This window comes from Fulmarus glacialis, unplaced genomic scaffold, assembly GCF_000690835.1.
Source record: "Fulmarus glacialis isolate BGI_N327 unplaced genomic scaffold, ASM69083v1 scaffold23259, whole genome shotgun sequence".
NCBI classification, from domain to species: Eukaryota; Metazoa; Chordata; class Aves; order Procellariiformes; family Procellariidae; genus Fulmarus; species Fulmarus glacialis.
In genome coordinates, this window is record NW_009232934.1 from 1 (window position 1) to 19,510 (window position 19,510).

General features: G+C 37.4%; 1 protein-coding gene across 2 annotated transcripts; it reads right to left on the minus strand.

Moving 5' to 3' along the window:
* Nucleotides 1-1,739: 1,739 nt before the first annotated feature.
* Nucleotides 1,740-16,330, minus strand: STARD3NL (STARD3 N-terminal like). Of its 2 annotated transcripts, XM_009585147.1 has the most exons (8): nucleotides 16,033-16,330; nucleotides 13,124-13,201; nucleotides 11,085-11,162; nucleotides 9,287-9,340; nucleotides 9,067-9,184; nucleotides 6,348-6,446; nucleotides 3,054-3,123; nucleotides 1,740-2,227 (listed from the first exon to the last, which is right to left on the minus strand). In XM_009585147.1, the coding sequence occupies exons 1-7, from the start codon at nucleotides 16,255-16,257 to the stop codon at nucleotides 3,071-3,073; spliced, it is 705 nt and encodes a 234-aa protein (XP_009583442.1). In that variant the 5' UTR covers nucleotides 16,258-16,330; the 3' UTR covers nucleotides 1,740-2,227; nucleotides 3,054-3,070. The 2 variants fall into 2 exon arrangements, with proteins under 2 accessions (XP_009583442.1, XP_009583443.1); XM_009585148.1 differs by lacking the exon at nucleotides 11,085-11,162 and having other exon boundaries at nucleotides 16,033-16,329.
* Nucleotides 16,331-19,510: the final 3,180 nt, after the last annotated feature.

Genomic DNA, 19,510 nt, shown 5'->3' on the forward strand with positions numbered 1-19,510 from the left:
TCTATCCCAGCTGAAACCAGGACACCCCCTTTCCCAATTTTTCTCAGTACTGAACTGCAGGATGAAGCAGGCACTGAGAATAGGTTGGATTTCTTAGATTTCCAGAGGAATTCCATACTGCAGATTGAGGAAGGTGTGCAAATAAAGTCATGCACCTAGACGAAGTTCATAGGTTTAATGGAACTTTTGACCTCCTATCCCAGATGCATTTTTCTCACTGAGTTTAATATTTGATTAGGAACATTCCAGCGTTGCTAAATGACAGGTTTTGATTTATTTTTTTCTTCTAACGATTTATTCTTACCTGCATCCTCTGAAACAGATCTTGAATAATCTGAAGTGACATAAGTGACAGACTTGATCCTGGTTTATTTTTTTCATCCAGTAGTCACAGAAAAGAATTTTAGAAATAGCATACTGAAGCCAATGTAACCACTTACTGCCTTCGACCTATATTGATCTTCAGTGTGAAGGAAGATAGACTGCCTAATCTTTTAGTCATACACTTATTTACAGAACTGTTATTTGGAGCAAAAAGGCAGGTGATGATTTTACTGTTAAAGCGTGATAGCAACTAAAATGAAGGTATTCTCAAAACATCTGCTTAAATGTAGCTCTTGCAGACACTTCAACAGCATCACTTTCATCTCCATATGTTCCTCTCCTTTTCCTTTGTACTGCCCCCAAAATGCTCTTTATTCGGTGCTGTAGCCTCAACTCCAACAGGACAACTAAGCAAGTGATCATGTTCATGGCTCAAGCCCACTTTTAATAAATGATCTCCCAGCCCACTTGCAATGTCTCATACGCAAAACTGAAAAGAGGAGAAATCCTGCATCCACACAGCCCTAAACAGTGCTGAACATAGGTATCCATCTGCAATTTCTGGGGCTCATCAAGTTCATGGCTGTGAGTTTGACAGCTGCAGTGGCTTACAAGCCCCTGCTGCTAGTTTATTGTTTGTTGAGACTGAATAAGGGGAAGCCAGTGTATGTTTTAATGCTTTGAAGACTGGCTTTCGGTTTGTGCTTTTAGTGGAAAAATCCTGTAAACTGAAACAGTCACTACTGTTGCAAGGAAAAGCTGTGATTGGAAGAGATAGACCACAGCCCATCCTGTCTTCTATCCACTATGCTTCTGTTCCACAGCAATAGAAATACGACAAAGCAATATAGTCCATATGCATGAGTTAACATGTGAAGAATACATTGGTACTTAATATTTGCTGTGCAGGTTGCTAATAAAACCTAACTGCTCTATAAGGAAAGCAACAACACTTACATTCCTCTTTAGGTAGGAATTAGGTGTTGCCTAAAACTTTTTTGATCAAGCATCAGTTAACACTTAAGATCTGTATCTGAAAATACATATCTTATACTTACACACCTAAATTGAACGATTGACTACCTTCCTTTCACTAGTGGGGTAATACTAGTGTTTACCAAGGCTCACTTACTCCAGTTTCCTCCTTGAACCTGAAGAACATCCACCACCAGTACAGGAGTGGGAACTAAGTTATTTCAAAAAGCTCTTTGCATCCTTTTGATATCACATATGCAACAAAGAAATGATGTTCCACTACCACGAACACTGCATCCCTACAGGCAGCCAAACAGCACTATAACACATTTTGCACAAAATCTATGCAAACTGGAATCCTCATTACCCCACAAGAAATAAAGGAATGGTACATGCAAATTTTCAGTTAATAAAGCAACAAAATATCATAATGCATTACCCATGTTTTAACATTTTTATTTTAGAAAGTGAACATATCCATTAAAAAAGAAAATGCATGAGTTAAAAAAAGTAAACATAAAACTAATGACAAATTTGCGATAACATAAAATAATTTTACCTAGTGAGTCCCAACAATCATTAAATATACTTCCACCATAGAGAAGTTTTACTTCATTATATTACCAGTCTCTTGATTAGGTACACAAGACAACACTTTCCAGTAATTACCTAGTCATTAGAAGGATCAACTTCAGGAATCACTGAATAATAAAATACATCATGGACAAATATTTTCATACCACCTGGGAGGCAACCTAATATACATATGTCAACAAGGTACATCTTTGTGAGGTATTACAGTACATGGGAACCATTCCCTTTGCTTTCTAATGAATAAATTCTCCTGTCAGCAGCTCCACCAGCAAGTCAGCCACAGACTCTGTTGCCAGTTTCCAAACCCCAACAACTTCCCTCAGACATTTTCTTTCTGTAACAGATTACACAAGTCCGGATGAATGAAGATGCGAGTCAAGAAAACAGATTATGAAAACGGGGAGGCTGAAAAGAAAAGGTCATCCATTCTTCCAGATGAACACTAGAAGATTTCAAATCAGAAGCTTCAGCTTCTCAAGAACATTTAATACCTCCTCTAGCTTGAGCTTTGCCACGTGTGGTGAAGTGAAAGCATGGAGCAAGATAATTCCGAAGGTAAATGAAGCAATTTCCAAAATAAGGAAATCATCTCTCGTTTAACCAAAGTACACTACAAAAATCTTAAGACGCAGCTGCTCCAATGTAACCCTTTTGTAGTATTACACAGACTGACAAGGGGAAATATCCAAGTAGTTTTGCCCATGCAATCTTCAAGATGAGTATATTTGTCCTAGACCTAAACTAAAAGAAAATCTCTTCCTAGCACTCTTGCATTGCCATCTCCAAAGAAATCTCTCTCCCCACTTCCAAAAAAAAGGAGCTTTTACACATCTGGTCCACCATTGTCCTTTCCAGGACAGCCAACAAATAAATGCTGGAAGTGTTCCATCCCAAGCCCGCAGCCTTTCACACTATACTCCAGAACAGCGCTCTCAGACCCCTGGGCCCGGGTTAACCAGAACTCAGCAGCAGAGGACCCCAACTACAGGCTCTCAAGAGCCTGGCAGGATTTCCTGCTTGAAGGTTGCTAAGACAGACAGACTGGGTTCAAAGAGTTAGCTAACTCCTAAGAGTTAGCCCACCGTTCAAATTATGTGGGAAGGAACTAAGAAGGAAAAAATATTTTTAGGAATATTCAGGTTCTATGCAAAGGAACTTACCTGCTTTTTCATGTTTGCTACACAACTGGTTTTTCACTGTCTTGTTTTTCTTCAGAGTCTTCATCAGAACCTGAAAAGGAAGACAAGAATGCTATTAGATTAGTTGAGAGGAAAAAAAGGAAAAAGAGAGGAAAAAAAGGAAAAAGAGAGGAAAAAAAGGAAAAAGAGAGGAAAAAAAGGAAAAAGAGAGGAAAAAAGGAAAAAGAGAGGAAAAAAAGAAAAAAGAGAGAAAAAAAAGGAAAAAGAGAGGAAAAAAAGGAAAAAGAGAGGAAAAAAGAGTGGAAAAAAGAAAAAAAAAAGTAGACCACCACTGGTAATGGCTTATCAAAAGGCAATTCAAAGCAACTGTTTCCCATAAAAATATTTACTTTTTATTTTAGATTTCTTATCTTTTGGGATGTTTCATATTGAAGTCTTTTTTTAACAGTTATCAAACCCAAAACCCAGCACTGGGATCATTCTTGAAATACCTACTCTGTCAATGGATTCAGTTAGCAAGTGCTTCAAGTTTTCACTACAACACACTCAGGACAATCAACTCCACATTTGCTCACTAACAAGCAGATTTTCCCACTTGCTACATTCTGCCCTTTGGAAGATAACTTCAGAAGACACTTTGAAAGCAGCCAGAAATACTGCTTTACAAATGAATAGTTTCTCTATCTAATGTTCTGGCAAGAGATTGTCTCACTCTAAGCCAGAAACCAAACAGCTCCCTCTGCCTTTCCCTGCCCAGTTCTCTTCTCCTCGTCCCCTGCCTGCTCTCAGCTCTCTGCTGTGACAAAGCCCTGGAAGGCCCCAAAAAGAAAGCTGAGCTGGTCACACGGTTACGTGCCTAGAGACAGCTCCTGATGGAGGCACTGCTTTACAGGAAGGTGGCTTGATGGATCAGTCGTTTCAGGGAGAGCAAGAAGATACCAAGCAAGCAGGGTGAGCAGCTCTGACCCCCAGTTCTGGAGATCCAATCCAAGCCGCAGATGTCTCTGCCCACATCTGAGGTGGCAGTCAGTCCTTACGGCAGTCAGCCCTTGTCAGGGATGACTGAGGAAATTATCAGCCCATGCATTTCACCATACATGGCTTGGGCAGTTTCAATGAGACTCCCACGGGGGTGGGGCGGGGGGGGTGGGAAAAAAGGGTGAGTAAAGAACTGTCTTTGATAAAATGCCTGGGAGACTTACTTGGGCTTTTGCCATCAATTTAAAGCTGAACTATGGACCCACATTCCCTCTCACAAAGAAGTAAACAAGAAAGACAAAGGTGTTAAGCTTTTTTTTTGGCCAAGCTACTCTGAAGTCCTTTCCTTTCTTGGAATAGCATACCTGCCTTTCATTTTGAAGCTCAAATTGTACAGAAACTGTAGAAATTTACTCTTTCCAGGCTGATTTTCCACTTGCTACCTCCAGAATGATTACTTGGCAACCAAGTCTAATGTTGAAGATGAAGGGTCAACCCATATAAAGAAGTGGATGGAGAAGGGTATGGCCCTGGATATGTGCATAAGAAGATAAATATGCTGCAAATTCCAGATTAAAAAAAAAAAAGACATAAAAAGATAAATATGCTGAAAATTCCAACAGAGCCTGTTTCAAATGTCACCTCCTTACAGCAAAGATTTGTTTTTAGACATGTTGCCATGTCAGCAGAGGGGTTTATTCCCCTCTGCATGATCATGGGGAATAATTTATCTATAAATATTTTTCCAATCAACATGTAAGGCAAATTGACCAAAAATTGCTCTCTTAGAACAATCCATAGTTTGTCTTATCTGAAAGAAATGTAGAATTTTGAAGAAAATATTTTTAATTGTGAGCTATTTTTACTGCACATCATCTAACAGTTTCAGAATACTTTGTGACTACCAGTGTGTGTGTTTTAATTCAAATATATTCATTTGACTGTTTCTTTTGCCTCTCATACCCATAAAGGGTGCTTAAACAAATTTACTTGGCAGTTAGGGCAGACTAGGAGAAGGCACGTGAGCTGTTACTGAAACCCAGGTGACAAGCAGCCATTCGATAAGGTGAAAGCAATGGCACAGTCATATACCCATAGTCACCACATGCATGCTGAGGCACAATAGCTCACTGCACGTGCAACATTGACCCAGCCAAACTGCCAAGGAAAACACGTTAGCTCCACTTCCACTTCCTCTCACACTGTATATTCTATTGCCCAAAAAATCCCAGGCTGAATCCAGTATAATACTTCCAACTATTATTCCTCAAGATAGACTCACAACTTTAACTAAAATACATTTTCACTTTGAATCATTAGTTATACTCGACATTGTCTTAATGCTTTGTCATCCCTAGATGGAGCTCTAAGTCATTCATTATGCCAAGATGCTCAGCAACCATAAAGACAGCCATTAAACTGAAAAATACCACCAACATGTATAACTCTATAATGCAAGATAGGCAAACGTATCTCTAGCAATTAGCAGATACTAGTATTTTAAATATATTGCATAATACAGCACAGCTTTACAGAAGAGATTTACATCTTAGGGTAAAAAGACTGACATAGGATCTGGGGGTTCACACTGTGACATCAAATAACTCAAATCCACTCAACAATAAAGAAATTACTCTTTTCCTTGAAATGCCTGCAAACACATTCTTAAACCTTGCAGTATTTCCATTTATTTTATGCCTTACTCGGCTCATACCTCAACTATGATATGCAGAGTTAAGACGCAATTAAACTTGCCCTCAGTTTAACATACCCTCACAGCTAGCCTTTTCATAGAGAGACGGCTTTCTTCTTTCTGTTATGAGAAAGGAAAAGAGCCTCTGACTGAAGTTTCAGTTTGCTTTAGAGCAGTTTCAGGTTCACTGTCTATCCTAAGATACTGTAAAGCTCCAAGTTTAGGCTGGATTAAGTAGTGCATTGCTGCATAAACACTATTGCTAGCAGATAAGAGATCACAGAATCACAGAATATCTCAAGTTGGAAGGGACCCATAGGGATCATCAGAAACAAATAATAACCGCCTCCTTTCAGTTGCGGTACGATTTTCTTTCAGACTTACCTTCTTTTTAACACCTTTGGGACATGTCAGAAGCCCCACTAACTACGTGTATTGTAATTCATCTGATAGGTAGTAACTAAACTGAATTATTGAATAAAAAAGAATCTTTCATTTTAGGATTGTAAAGTACACTTTTCATTTAAAAAGGAAAACATATTTTTTTCCCTTCACCCTTCCCCCGCCTTACCCTCTGAAGGGGGTGAAATATGCAGGAGTTTAACGTCAATACGAAAAATCATTCACTAGGCGAACATAACTACCTGCTACAGATTCAGGAGGAGAATAGAACTGCCCGTCAGAGAGGACTCCTGGGTGAAGAAGAGCTGCTCGTTCAGAAGCATCCTGTGCTAACAAAAATCCTAAAAGGAAAAAACCAAAAAACCAAATCCTCAACGTTATCATATAGCATCTTAAAGATCAAGTATTGATGAAGAATCTCAAAGATTGATGTATTATATTAGCATTCCTAACAAATTACTTCTATAAATAAATATCTTGGAAAAAAAGAAAACTCTTAATTTAACATTTATGTCTTCTATATAACTTCAGGCAGCTAAGGAGACACACTCTAGCAAAACACATGAATTAAGGAATCCTTCCTTCTACTATGTGTGATTGCATGATTAGGATGCCATATGTAAATTCATCAATATTCACTAACTAAAACTCTGAAATATATTTTTAATGATCAATGAGCTGCCACGCATAACCAAATAAATTATTTTCTCACTTTGCCACTATAAGACTCCTCATTAATGGCTTGCTTTCACCTATCTGTCTCAACATACCTAGTTACTCCAACCTTCAACTCCTTTTGGCTCAATTTCATCTAAAATCAGGAAAATTATTTGGAAATTACATGGGGCTATTCTGGTGTGTTTAATACAGGACAAAAACCAAAAGTGGTTGGGAGAGAAGCTAATTCATTTCATCCTTACTTCCATCAACAGGTCTTCTGATAATAACAAGGCAAAGATGGCATTTTAGGTCAACATAAGGCTACTGAATTTCCATCCTTTACTCTCTGCCACATGAGAGAGACTGATGGGAACAAAACAAGAAAACCTTGATGTTTTACTGAATCAGGAGAGCTGACGTAGCCAGTAGTTATTAAAAAAATCTCTTTCCAACGCAAACTACTATTTCTACATACCAATTTATCTTACTAACCGGTTCAAAGTCTCCAAAGGAGACATCTATTTTACTTATATTTCCACTCTGTCCAAAAGAGGAAGGTCAGTCTCCATACTTAACAATGAGTCACAAGATACTAGAAGACACATAATGGTTGGATTTTAGCTTTAAATCCTGCTCACGGAAGGAAACTTTTAGAGCTGGAAATCTTCTTCAGTGGAAAGACAGTTTTGCCCTTTTTTCTTCTTCTTCTTCTTTTTTTTTTTTTTTTTTTTTTTTTTTTTTTTTTTTTTTTTTTTTTTTTTTTTTTTTTTTGTTACAGACAAAACATTTCCAAATTATAAGTACTGTTGCATTAGGCGGAAAATTGCTGTGGTTGGTTTTTTTTTTTGTTTGGTTGGGGTTTTTTTAAAACAAAACAGTAAGATGAAAAAAAGTCAGCTTCCACTCCCACTAGAGACAGGAGAGAAAAATACCTGGTCAAAAAGCAAAAACTATTAAAATCTCTTTTCATTATCTGCCTCAGATTTAAAAGCAAATAAGACACTATATAAGTACCACCACACAACACAATCCAAACGTGCCTATCATTTGTGTGATTTAATTGCTTAAACCCAGCATTTTCCAGTGAAACCCCATCTTTTTTCAAAATATATAGAGTTCAATTAAAAAGCGTATATTTCTAGATGAATACCATCTATTTCAAGCTCAGTAGGAATGAAGAGAAAGTCATTGAATCCCACAGGGATTTAGCAATAATATCTCAATTTTATGAATACGATTATAAAGTATTTACATGTGTATGTATCAAATACTTTCTTTGTCTATGAATATTCAGTATAAAAAAATGCAAAAGTCTCTGAACTGGTTAGATTTCTTATGTATTGAGATAAAAGTGTGATGCAGCTGTATTTCCTCACTCCCTCAAAAGAGGAAAAAAAAAGTTACCCTAAGTTTCCCTTCCTCTAGGCAAAACCCAGTGTACTCATTTAACCAACTTCTTTCTTGGAGTGGTGGAAAAGAAAAGGGAAGGGATCAAAGTAGAAAGATTGCATTTCACAGCACTAACAAAATGGAGGCATCCATGCCCATGTAAAGTTTTTGTTTCTACCTAACAGGCAAACATGCCCTTTCAGCAAGAGTTTCAGACTGTATTTCAGATAATGATGCACAAATAACAGGTTCACTGTATAATTACTCTCCTGCTGTTGAAAATAACAAAACATCTGTAGCAGAAGTCTATGCTTTCTTTTCCTCACCACTCAAGCAATATTCTCTTTCAACTAAATCAATGGGTTTCCTCCATTTAGTTGAATACATCGAGTGTGAGATGACCTGCTGCCTCATCTTGAAGAAGCTAAAAGTCATACTCGTTCTGGTCTCATTCTGTCTGTGCATGAAGCAGACTCTCCACAATACTTCTTTGCTTTCCCTTTTCCACCTCAAAAGAAGAATTAGTGACATTGAGTTAATTATTGTGTCTACTCTTCCTAAAAGAGGAACCAGACACTTATTCTATGCATTACCCAGAAAATAAAATTTTACAAGCCCAAGTCAGTTAAATTTTCATGTCTTAAGCATACAAAATTATATATGTTCCTAAGTGCTTGAAAAATTGCTGATCTGGCCCTTGTAACTTTTAACTTTGCCTCCCTAAATTAATTAAAAACCCACTTCTTTGAAGGCATATATTACTTTCCAGAAAAAGAAAAATTATGCCATATGATTTAATTTTTCTCACAGCTCTTCAACTTTTGAGAAGCTGAAAGAAGCATTCTTCTGCCAGATAACATGGGATTGAATGTTGCCAACTGCAGCAATTCAGTGGAAATATCAAAAGCTTACTGTTTTCTTCTTCAGCTTCTTGTGGTAACACTTTAAAGTCCAAGAACCAAGTTTCAATCCAGGCAAGTATGAAGGATATGATGGGCAGCACGTAGCCAAAAGCACCCTGTGAGAACAGCTTGAAAGAAACAAAAGCACACAACATTACAGAAATTACCCTGAAGAATCTTGCTTTCAAGAAAACAACAAAGTAAAACAAACATTTGATTAGAATATATACCTGTGAAATAATTACTTTTGCTAATAAAAAGGCACTGGTCACTGCTGTTGTAAACTGAAAGAGACAGGGTAAGAACAGTTAAAACTAATAAATGGATTTACTTTCTCATTTCTGCCATTATCTATCAGTTGCAACTTCAAATATTTACCAACAGCAGCAACATCATAGATTAATAAAATGTAACAAGTATGATACAATTAACTTAAAGTGTTATTAAAATAACCTCCTTAATAAAGATAACTTTTAATACAGACATCTCCAAATGTTGATTTCCACACAGCAGATAGGCAGTTTAAATGCTACACAGATGCTGAGTTACATAAATTGTAATCTTACTGTATAATGAAGATGCAGTATTTTATTCACCAAGTCCCTTAAAAAAAAAAAAAAAAAAAAAAAATCTATGTGTTTGGGAAAAAGCAAACAGCAATTGCTCCAAATGCTTTTCACTACCATCCAAATCAAAAGATCCATTTCAAATAACAAAACATCTTTGCAGGAGTAAATTTGAATTAATATTTTACTTCATGTACTGATATTGTGAAAAATGAATCAGTTTGAAGAATTTATATTCCCTGACATATTTAAAAAATGGCAGGCTGCATAAAACGTCTGGGGAAAAAAAAAAAAAAAAAAGCAGTGGACAAGTACTGTTCCCTTAAGCAAGGCTTCTAACTCTGTCAGTGCATTTGGGTCCAGCAATTCTTTAAATAGCAGCAGAACCTAACTATCTTCTGGTAAGCACAGGTAGGATTTTAAGATTAATGGTTTCTGCAAAACCTTCAGTGAAGCTTTATATATCTAAATTGCTTACTACCATGATGGATTCACTCTCACCACCTCACAAACAACTGCATCAAGTTGGAGGATGTCATTGGAAGAATGACATCTAAAGCTACACAACTAAGTGTAAGGGATTTTGAGAGGTGTGCACTTAAAAATAAAGACAATCAGAGCAGCAGTTACTATGATGTATGTGTTTGTGCCATGCTAATAACGCAATTTCAAAAAAATCATGGCATGTAATCTCAGACTACTAAACAAACTGCATGCTATTCACTTGAAGAAAGTTATACATGAACACATTCTACATGCACCTACCACAGTGTAAGGGGAAAAGAGCCTAAGATTTACAATGCACTAAGCCAGCAATATGCCTATTGTATTACAATCTATAGTATTGACTGGTGGAAGTATGAATTTGTCATCAAGTTTTGCATTCTTTCTCATCCACACAGTACAGCTGCATTAAAGATATTTGCTCCAATCATTGTAATTGCCTACAGTTCTCAAGAACTTCCTTTCTAAGAAGGGATACATCTTCAACATTTTGTATTGGAGCATGAAGCAACACAGGTGCTAGTGCTCAATGGGTGGCACCTAAAACTCTAAAAAGCTAAGAATGTGGGAGTTAATGGACAGCTGGATCTCTGGTACAATAATGCCAATTCTTCTTTTTGAATACAGTTCGCTATTTCAAAAGCAAATATATTTCAAACATTAATTAACAAGTCAGAGGTAACAAGCAGTTACAACTAGCCATCCATACTGGATTCAAAATAAGTCTTCAATTTGTATTAACATGATACCTAATAAGGACCACACCCACTGTGCTATTAAATTCTTGCCTTTAGGCTGAAAATCTTCCAGAACAGAAGTTTTTAATCTGTTACTGTACAGTGAATTTTTGTATATAGCATCAAGATGATTCTTAACATACAAGCGTTAAGAGGCATCTAAAATTTTGTCTGTTTGATCCATTCTAGTTAAAACTCCATTATGCTTGGCTACTACTCACAGCTATTGCCCACCAATGGCGCAGTCTGCACATTGCATATGCAAGTATTAACACCTTAAATCGAAAGACTGCCAGTAGCTATAGAGAAAGGAAAAAAATATTTGTTGGTTAATTCAGAACACAGAAGAACCACAAGATTCTCAGCTCACTGAAAATACTAACTGCTTACAAAACAACTTAAAACAGGACAATCTAGGTTCTGTTATTGAGAAACAAATTTGAATGTGTGCTTATAAAACAGAAATAGAACATGATTTTCCATTTGTAAAGCAAATGGCACCACTCACATGCCTACAAAGACTCAAACATGCAAGCATGTGGGATTCCACAAATAAGTTAGAAACATAAGAAAGCTACACAAAGTATGTTCATGATCGTTTTACCTGCCTGCAATCTAAGCAGTTAAATCTAGATGCAGTTAATCCAGCAAATACCTTGAGCATCACTGTGCATCTCACTGACCTTAGTGGTGTGCTACTGTGCAAGAATGTCATTAAAAACTGTAAAGATTTCACAAATGCAATCAGAAAATGGGAAGATTTTTTAAAAACTATTTTCTACTTAGTAAATTTTTAGTATTTATTGAAATATTAACATTGCAACAATCAATTATTCTTTATGGACATGCCTGCAATATCAAGCCATTCAAAATATTTTGCAGTAAAGAAAGGTAAATTATGGTATTTCTAGGCCTGAAAATGAAGTCAATAGCAGACAGATGAGATTTCTGAATCAGGGACCTTAACCCTCAATTTCCCTGTTTATTCTTTGATATTAGATTGCCTCCAACTTGTTTTAAAAGATGTGTTCAGAATCTAAAAAGTGTGAAACAAACGCTTAAAAATGAAGAGAAATCAAGAACAGACATGGCCAGAGATACAATGAACCCATTTAATCTAATGTTTCAGTGATGTGGAAACAGAAGAAATCCTGTATAAGCCCACAAATAATTTTGCAGAATTCAATGACCTAGTCCCTTCCCAGGGAATTTTGCATTACATGTTTTTAACCCTAGGTTCAACTACAGGGCAAAATAATTTCCAGAGCATCAACATTTACAGATAACATTTTTTGCCTTCTACAGTAAGGTCTATGATGGAGAACCTGCCAGCAAAATAATGAGAGAGAAAGGAAGAAAGTAGCATAGTTTGCTAGCTTATGAAATTTTTGTATCCAATACCTCATTCCATTTGACAGAGCAAATGGTCCAATGTAGAAGCAAGGCTGGGTTTTTATACCAGTTTCAAAGAGAGATTCTTGATATAGTCATCAATATAAAATGACTGAAACCAACTCATCTCTGCCAGGCAAACAAGATCTGGTAGAATTAATGATCTTGCAAAAACATGGGGCCCTTTAGGAGAACCGTAAAGAAACAGCTTTTACTTCGAGATCAGTAACTTGGTCCATGCAGTACAAAATGAATTGCAACTACAGAGCTACGGTGTTGCTCAAAGACAGAGAAATTTCCTAATGCTGTAGAGTTCCTCCCATGTGCCTCAGGTGCTAATACACAGTAGGGAGAATCATACTTCATGTCATCTATTTTTAGTACAATGTTAAAAAAACCTGTTTGAGTTAAAACACAGAAATCTGAAAAAAACCTGACCTATACAGGTCAACCTGGGAACAAGTCTCTCCTCACTGCAACTGACTTACTTCTGTGGAAGGACAAAAACATCGGTTTAAACAAAATGATTTTACAGCTGGAGGACTTGTCTTCTTAATGAATTACCTTTATTATCAGTCTCACATTCTTGACTGAGTTTTTCATCTGCTTTTCCATGCCCTCCAAAGCAGAAGATGCAATTTAAGTGTGCATAAGCATCTCTATCCACAGGCTCCATGAGCGTGCTGCCAAAGCAGGACTGGGCAACCCCTAGACAGGTGAAATTTGTCTTTCTGGTTTAAATTACCAAGAAAAGATCAACCCTTTCACAGGACTCAATCTAGGGAACATCTGTGGACGGAGGAACGTGGGAAAACTATACTTTTCCTGCTTTTTTCTTTCTTTTTTTTTTTTAAAAAAGAACACTTACAAATATATCAAAATATGAAGAAGAGTAGTCATATTGTAGGACTTCTTTCTCTAAGGTAGTCTCAATGCCTCCTTTTACCTATAAGGAAACAACACCACACACAGCTTTAGAACAGAAGTTACTGAAGCCAAAATACACACAAATCTGAAGAGTGAAATTAATAGTTCCCCACTGATGTACAAAAAGATCATTAAACTAAGTACAGAGGACATATATGCTAAGAATGCCAGTTTCAAGATTAGTGTCCTTATTTGTTTTTCATGATTATATACAATTTTCAAAGTGAAAACATTTAGGATTATCACCTGGGCTATGCAAACGACATTTCAGATGGTCCCAAAATAAAAGCAAACAAGTTGTTGAGGGAGGAAGAAATGATTAAATGTAAGGTCTCTTACACAAATTCACAGAGCATTTTATGTCTCACAAGGAGGATCAAACAGCTGATCAAAAAGCCACCCAGAAACTAGCTCTAGTTAGCCACATGTTAGCAAATAGGAAACAGAACAGTAACTGAATTCATACTCCAGATCTTTTCCTTATCAGCATACATACTATTTGTTTTAAGAGAGCTGAGCAAAAAAACCCACTGTAAAAAACACAGAAGCTACAACTATTAGACCATTCTCCCACAAATAACTAACGCCAAGTTTAATTCTTTCATTTGCTTGAGGGGATTCAAAATTACATCTTCCTTAGCCACTGTGTTTCTTTCCAGTGGAAGGATTCGTCACTTTCCTGTTCAAACTGGGTTCGTAAGAAAATAATTTAGGCTGTATTGGGTCAAAGAGCAAGAGGAGTACATATCTTAGTTGGGAGCAAAAAACCTTAGTGTCCATATCCTATTGTTTTTAATATTAAATTCAATAATCAAGCACTGCATGAAATAGTTATGTAAAGCACTGGAAAGCAACACCAACAGAAGGCTTTAATATTGAGTTTGACTACTGTTATCCTTTTAAAAACAGACAGTACCAAAGCACACCAACAACATATGCTCACCATCTCAAAGCAATGCACTCTAGACACTTCCACACTTTTCCCAACTATACTGCTGGACAGTGTTTTCCTGAGACTATCCACTCCAACCCCAAATTTCTTCTATTTCTTCTCCTCTCCCTCCCCTCTATGGCTGCCTGACAAACAACTTTCTAAATATAGCTTCCCCTTGGTTGCTCTACTGCATCAGGTGTGATCATCTGTTTCCCGCAAAAATAAGGAAGATCAACTTCCCCCCCTCCAAGCTGTTCACTGCATAGCTGGATGAGCACCATGTTAACATAAGGATGAACAGAGAACCATTGACAGCCTTGATTTAGGGTTTGCTCAAACTGCCATGGAGCTACTCCCTGAAGTGTTTAAAAATAAATTACGCCTAAGCACACTGGATAACGGCGACAAAGGGAAAACAATACTTACAGGAACTCTGGCAGCAATTCTGAAGCCCCATTACTTACATACCAGTGATGGACAGTCCTAATGCAGTGCTATTTGACTTCCCAATGAACAAAACTTAATTTGAAAAACAGAACAAAAAACCTAACCATGCGTCAGATCCCAGATATCAAATGATGGCTTCTAATATTATGACTTCCAAAGACAAAAACCTGTTTTTCATTCTTGCTGACATTTGGCAGTATAGGACTCTGGTTCATAATATGTTCTCCTTAAAACAAAGCTTTTCACAAAGAAAACTGCTAGGATCTTGAGGTCCCTTAATGCTGCAGCATTCAAAATGAAACACCATGAAGTCGGTAGCATTTTCTACACAGTCTTAAATATTCTGAGAGCACTAATATGAAAATCTGTATTCTGAATCCCTGGCGAGAGATACAAACCCAGACTCTACTCCTCTTCGTCAAACAAGCTGTTGAGAAAGTGGCCTAAAAAAAGAAATGCATCAGAACACTATGATGCTTTTCAGAGACAAGCTAACTTCACGCACTGGATACAACAGTCTTTCCACCTAGAGAGACAACAGAATTCTAGTCCCAGAATTACAGCATTCAGGCAAGCAAAGTCTGCTTTCTCAAATTAAATCAGAAAGTGTGTTTTTCATTATATCAATGAACTATTTGAACAGTCAGCTCCTGAAACTTCATAATGTCAGATCAATAACAAAGGTTATTTATCTTGTAAAGGAATGCTGATAAAAAATGTTTACTCAAGATCTTTCTTGTCTAGAAAAGGGATTCCTCCATTTTTACTCTGTGTCCTTTCTTAAATGCATACTTTAGATTATAGCTTAAAACCCAGCTCAAGAATTAGGATGCTACTTATGAAATAATAACAAATCAGCTATTCTATTGCTTTCTGGAAATTTCAGAACTGCCTTGTTTTCCAAATTACAAATGCTGGAATTAAAAGGTGGCAACTGTGGGAGTTTATGCTGTTTAAATGCACCCTGCCATACACAATGTATAGCATACTAAGTTTGTCTCAAAGAAAATACATCACAGCAAAAAGTAGGTTTTGGCCATTGGAAGTCTTTCCAGGGACTAACGCCTCAGTGAAATATCACTGACTTGGAGTTACTCAAAAGGCAAACTCTCGAATCCTGTTAAAATTCACACTTCTTGCCAAATTCAAAGATGTGCAGCAACATTTTTGTTTACTTGCCACCTGAAAAGTCCACTGGCTTTCCAATGGTTTCTTCAGCGTGGTTCATAGACTACAGGAACACCAAAAGGTTTAATGCTAAGAAGATAATAAACCATGTATCCTAATGACTAAAAGTAGATGCAGTTGAGTAGATACTATGTTCGTGAAAGCTTAAAAGTAAGATGCTGCTTTAATTTAAATAGACACAAATAGCATATAATTTGGGATAGAAAAGAGCAACTTTTTAACCACCCCTGAAGTGAATAAATAAATTAATAAATTCTAAAGGTACTGAAAAGACAACTCACATTTAATTCTATTATCCACAGCAAGGTTATGAATAAGAGATCAAATGTAACAAACAAACAGAAAGTCCTTCTGACATCTGATATGCCTTTCTTCTCTCTGCCTTCATATGACTCAATCCTTGCCATCAGCTGCGCTGGGTTGATGGAGTGGACATCCCGCAAGGAAGGACAGGATTCCACACTGCTACTGTGAGCATTTTCTGCATCACCTGGCACCCGATTCATCCTGGGTTTGCTTAAAGTGGTCTTCTTCCAGTTTCACCATCACTAGAAGGCTAATCCATACAGGAAGAATTTCTAAACAAACAAACAAAACCAAAACATATTAGTCACCAAAACCCCAGAATTCCAGTAGGTAATTTCATCTTAATATGTCAGTTCTCTTTTTGCTAAACTGACAACTAAGAGAATTTGGCAAGTAGACTCTAAAAATTGTTTCTAAAATATATCTAGGCTCTCTTCATCTCTCAGAGGATTTGTGAAACGGGAGAATTAATGTTCAGTTAGACCAGTGGGAATAAGGGAGCACTCTCTAGATTTAGAAGGCTCCACCCTCCACGTTGTTAGAGTGAGATCACTAAATGGGAATGAATAAAAAGCATGATGCTGTGCATCTTTAAGGTTTCCGATTGCAATTTAAACACTATCAATAGGAAGCCAACTTAAAGGAAGTTCCACACACAAAATGAAAAAGGCAGTATTAGCTACCAGCACATCCAGAGCTGACACAACCAAAAGATTAAAAGTCCATTAAACCCCCTGAATATTGGAGCAATAATTCTATAAAGCAAATACACTGCTATTTGCTCTATAGATAAATTCAGCTGCTATGACAACTTACATTGCCAGACAGGGTCTCTCTGAAAAAACTGTATGCAGCCTACTGGTTAAAGGTAATGCAATTACCCCAAGTCTCTTCTGACTATAAGGCTTTTAAAAAAAATTTTCAGGTTTAATTTCTTACAAAACTGGAGCAGTTTGATGTACAATTCACCATGAGAACCTTTTTCCAATTAAAGCTTCTAGAACAAGTTGACTAAGAAGGTCACAAAAGTTTCAAGGAAATGCACCGAAAATTTAATTTTATGCAAAATACCTAGAAGATTAAGCTATACATCCTGCAATACAAATCACATCAGCCAAGCTTCTGTAATGCTGGGGGAATAATTTTTTGAAATTCGAGAACAAAACTTTGTCTCTTCTTGTGTGGGCTGTCTTTCAGTAAACTGCAAAACAGAAAGAGAAACCCTTCCCACTCTTCTACTCCAACAGTGTTTCAACTGCCAAGCCTGCAGGAACACAGTCAGCCAAAGCACAACAGGAGAAGCAGACAGGGGATCTGTAACACACAAGGCAAACACGAGGATACAAGGACACGGGGAAAAGGAAAGGTGGGGCAGGGAGTTGCCAGTGCACATACATCACAGCCAAGGAAGAGGCAGGCCAGCAGGGATGGCCAATGTCTAGGTCAAGTCACACATACAGCCTTCAAAGTCTCCTTTTCTTGGGCAATGTCATGAGAACAGTAACAGACCTGCACTGATACAGAAACTACCTTGACAGCTAAGTCTCTGCCTGAAGGGAACAAGTGACCAGAGGCAAACCAAGCCAGTATCAATCACCATCTCATTCTGGGATCCGGCTGTGGGCCGAACCAAGCACAAGGCCAAGCACAAGCACAGGCAGTCTACTGCCATCCTTCTGCCAGGCAATCAACCCCAGGACGCTCCTGCCCATGGCTTTCCAAAGCCAACCCAAGGTACATATGTCTTCTGGTTCTCAGTCATAAGCCATACGACCAGGAAAGCTGACAGGCCTTTTGCTGGGCCTAATCTCCTTTAAAGAGATGTTAGCAGAGCACGCATGACCAGAGAAATTAAGAAGTGGGAATATGAGATTATCAGTTTCACCATTAACCAGAATAAAAATAAAGACAGAAATTGGTGTACTGCACTCACTCCTGTTTCAAGATCTTTTCAAGCAGATTTACAACTGAGCATCTTCATTACTGCTTATTCTCACCCTCTTGTTTACCAAACTTTAGGTGAGAAGTGTGGAGATTTGTGCAATGACTTTTCCCAGTAAGCACTAGTCTCAACTCTGTAACACATGCTCCTTCCCTTCGAGTCATGCACAAATTAAAATTTATAAACACCATTAGGCAAGTGGACAAACTTTGAAGTTAAACAGAACTTGCATCAGGTTTCTACCTTTTTTTTTAAAAAAAAAAACACACACTTGTACAGTTATAGTACTGAAAGGACTAGGAAGCTTTAGAGTAGGAACACAAACGCAGACTTACTCCATATTAAGAATTCCAGTGAACCCACTTCTCTCCGACTATCCCATGTTGATATACATTTCCAGTCAGAAACTGTTTTGCAATTACTTCAATACCTCTGTTTCAAATACCAGCCACTAAACCTTATTCTACAAATCACATTTATCTCTTAGTTTGATAATATCCGTGTTAACTAAAATGCCTGTCTATTCAAAACAAAGCATATCATTCAACTATTCACTATGCAAAGACATATTTCAGTACAGTACACAGTAAAGTTGAGCAGAAACATGGTTATCTCATAACATCCTCTAGTAAATACTAGTCCTTACCCAAGGATTCACGTTGCTTCTTTCAGGAAAAGAAGAATATTTTGAAAAGTAAATAAAAGTTTTGAAGAACTGCTATTTATTCTGTCCTCTCTTCCCCCAAACAGAAATAGTACTAATTGCCATTAATTTAATTAGTACCGTCAGACTCACAATTTTCTATAATAGAATAGAACAGAATAGTTCAGTTCAGTTGGAAGGGGCCCACAATGATCATCTAGTCCAACTGCCTGACCGCTTCAGAGCTGACCAAAAGTTAAAGCATGTTATTAAGGGCATTGTCCAAACGCCTCTTAAACACTGACAGGCATGGGCCATCAACCACCTCTCCAGGAAGCCTTGATGGAAAAAGACCTTAATTTTGAACAGAACAGGACTAGAAATAATGGATAATTTCTTAGAAGGTCTCAAAGTGAAGCCCACATGGCTCTGCACACCAGAAAAGGTGATGGTGCTGTGCCTGCCACAGGACCCTCATGGGGCTCTACATGGAGCCAACATTTTGCTTTCTGCCCACAAATGCCATTTAGCTTTACACTTGCAGCAGAGGAAGCAAAGTCTCAATGAGAGGTATTAATTTTGGAGTATTGTTTAGGTTTGTGTTGTTATTATGCATCTTAGCCCTACGTAGCTGCAGGCCGCCAGATGCTGATAGCAAAGGAGATCAGCGACTATGTTATATTCCTAATTGGTAAAACCATTTTTACCCAGCTGAATCTCCATCCATAGAATAACATGTATGTTTATTTGCTGATCAATTCTCTGACTTACAGGTGAACTTTCTCAGGACAGCAAATTCATGAGTCTGCATCAGCAACATTTGACCCTAAGAAGATTTTCTTAAATCACTGACATAATAAATAATGCA

Excerpts from the sequence above, each read along its gene's own strand:
- STARD3NL (XM_009585147.1), bottom strand. The coding sequence starts at position 16,257 with ATGAATCGGGTGCCAGGTGATGCAGAAAATGCTCACAGTAGCAGTGTG. Across the intron at positions 11,163-13,123 it reads CTTCATATTTTGATATATTT|CTACTGGCAGTCTTTCGATT; the intron begins GTAAGTGTTCTT and ends CTTTCTCTATAG. Across the intron at positions 9,341-11,084 it reads GCCATTGGTGGGCAATAGCT|TTTACAACAGCAGTGACCAG; the intron begins GTGAGTAGTAGC and ends TGTCTCTTTCAG.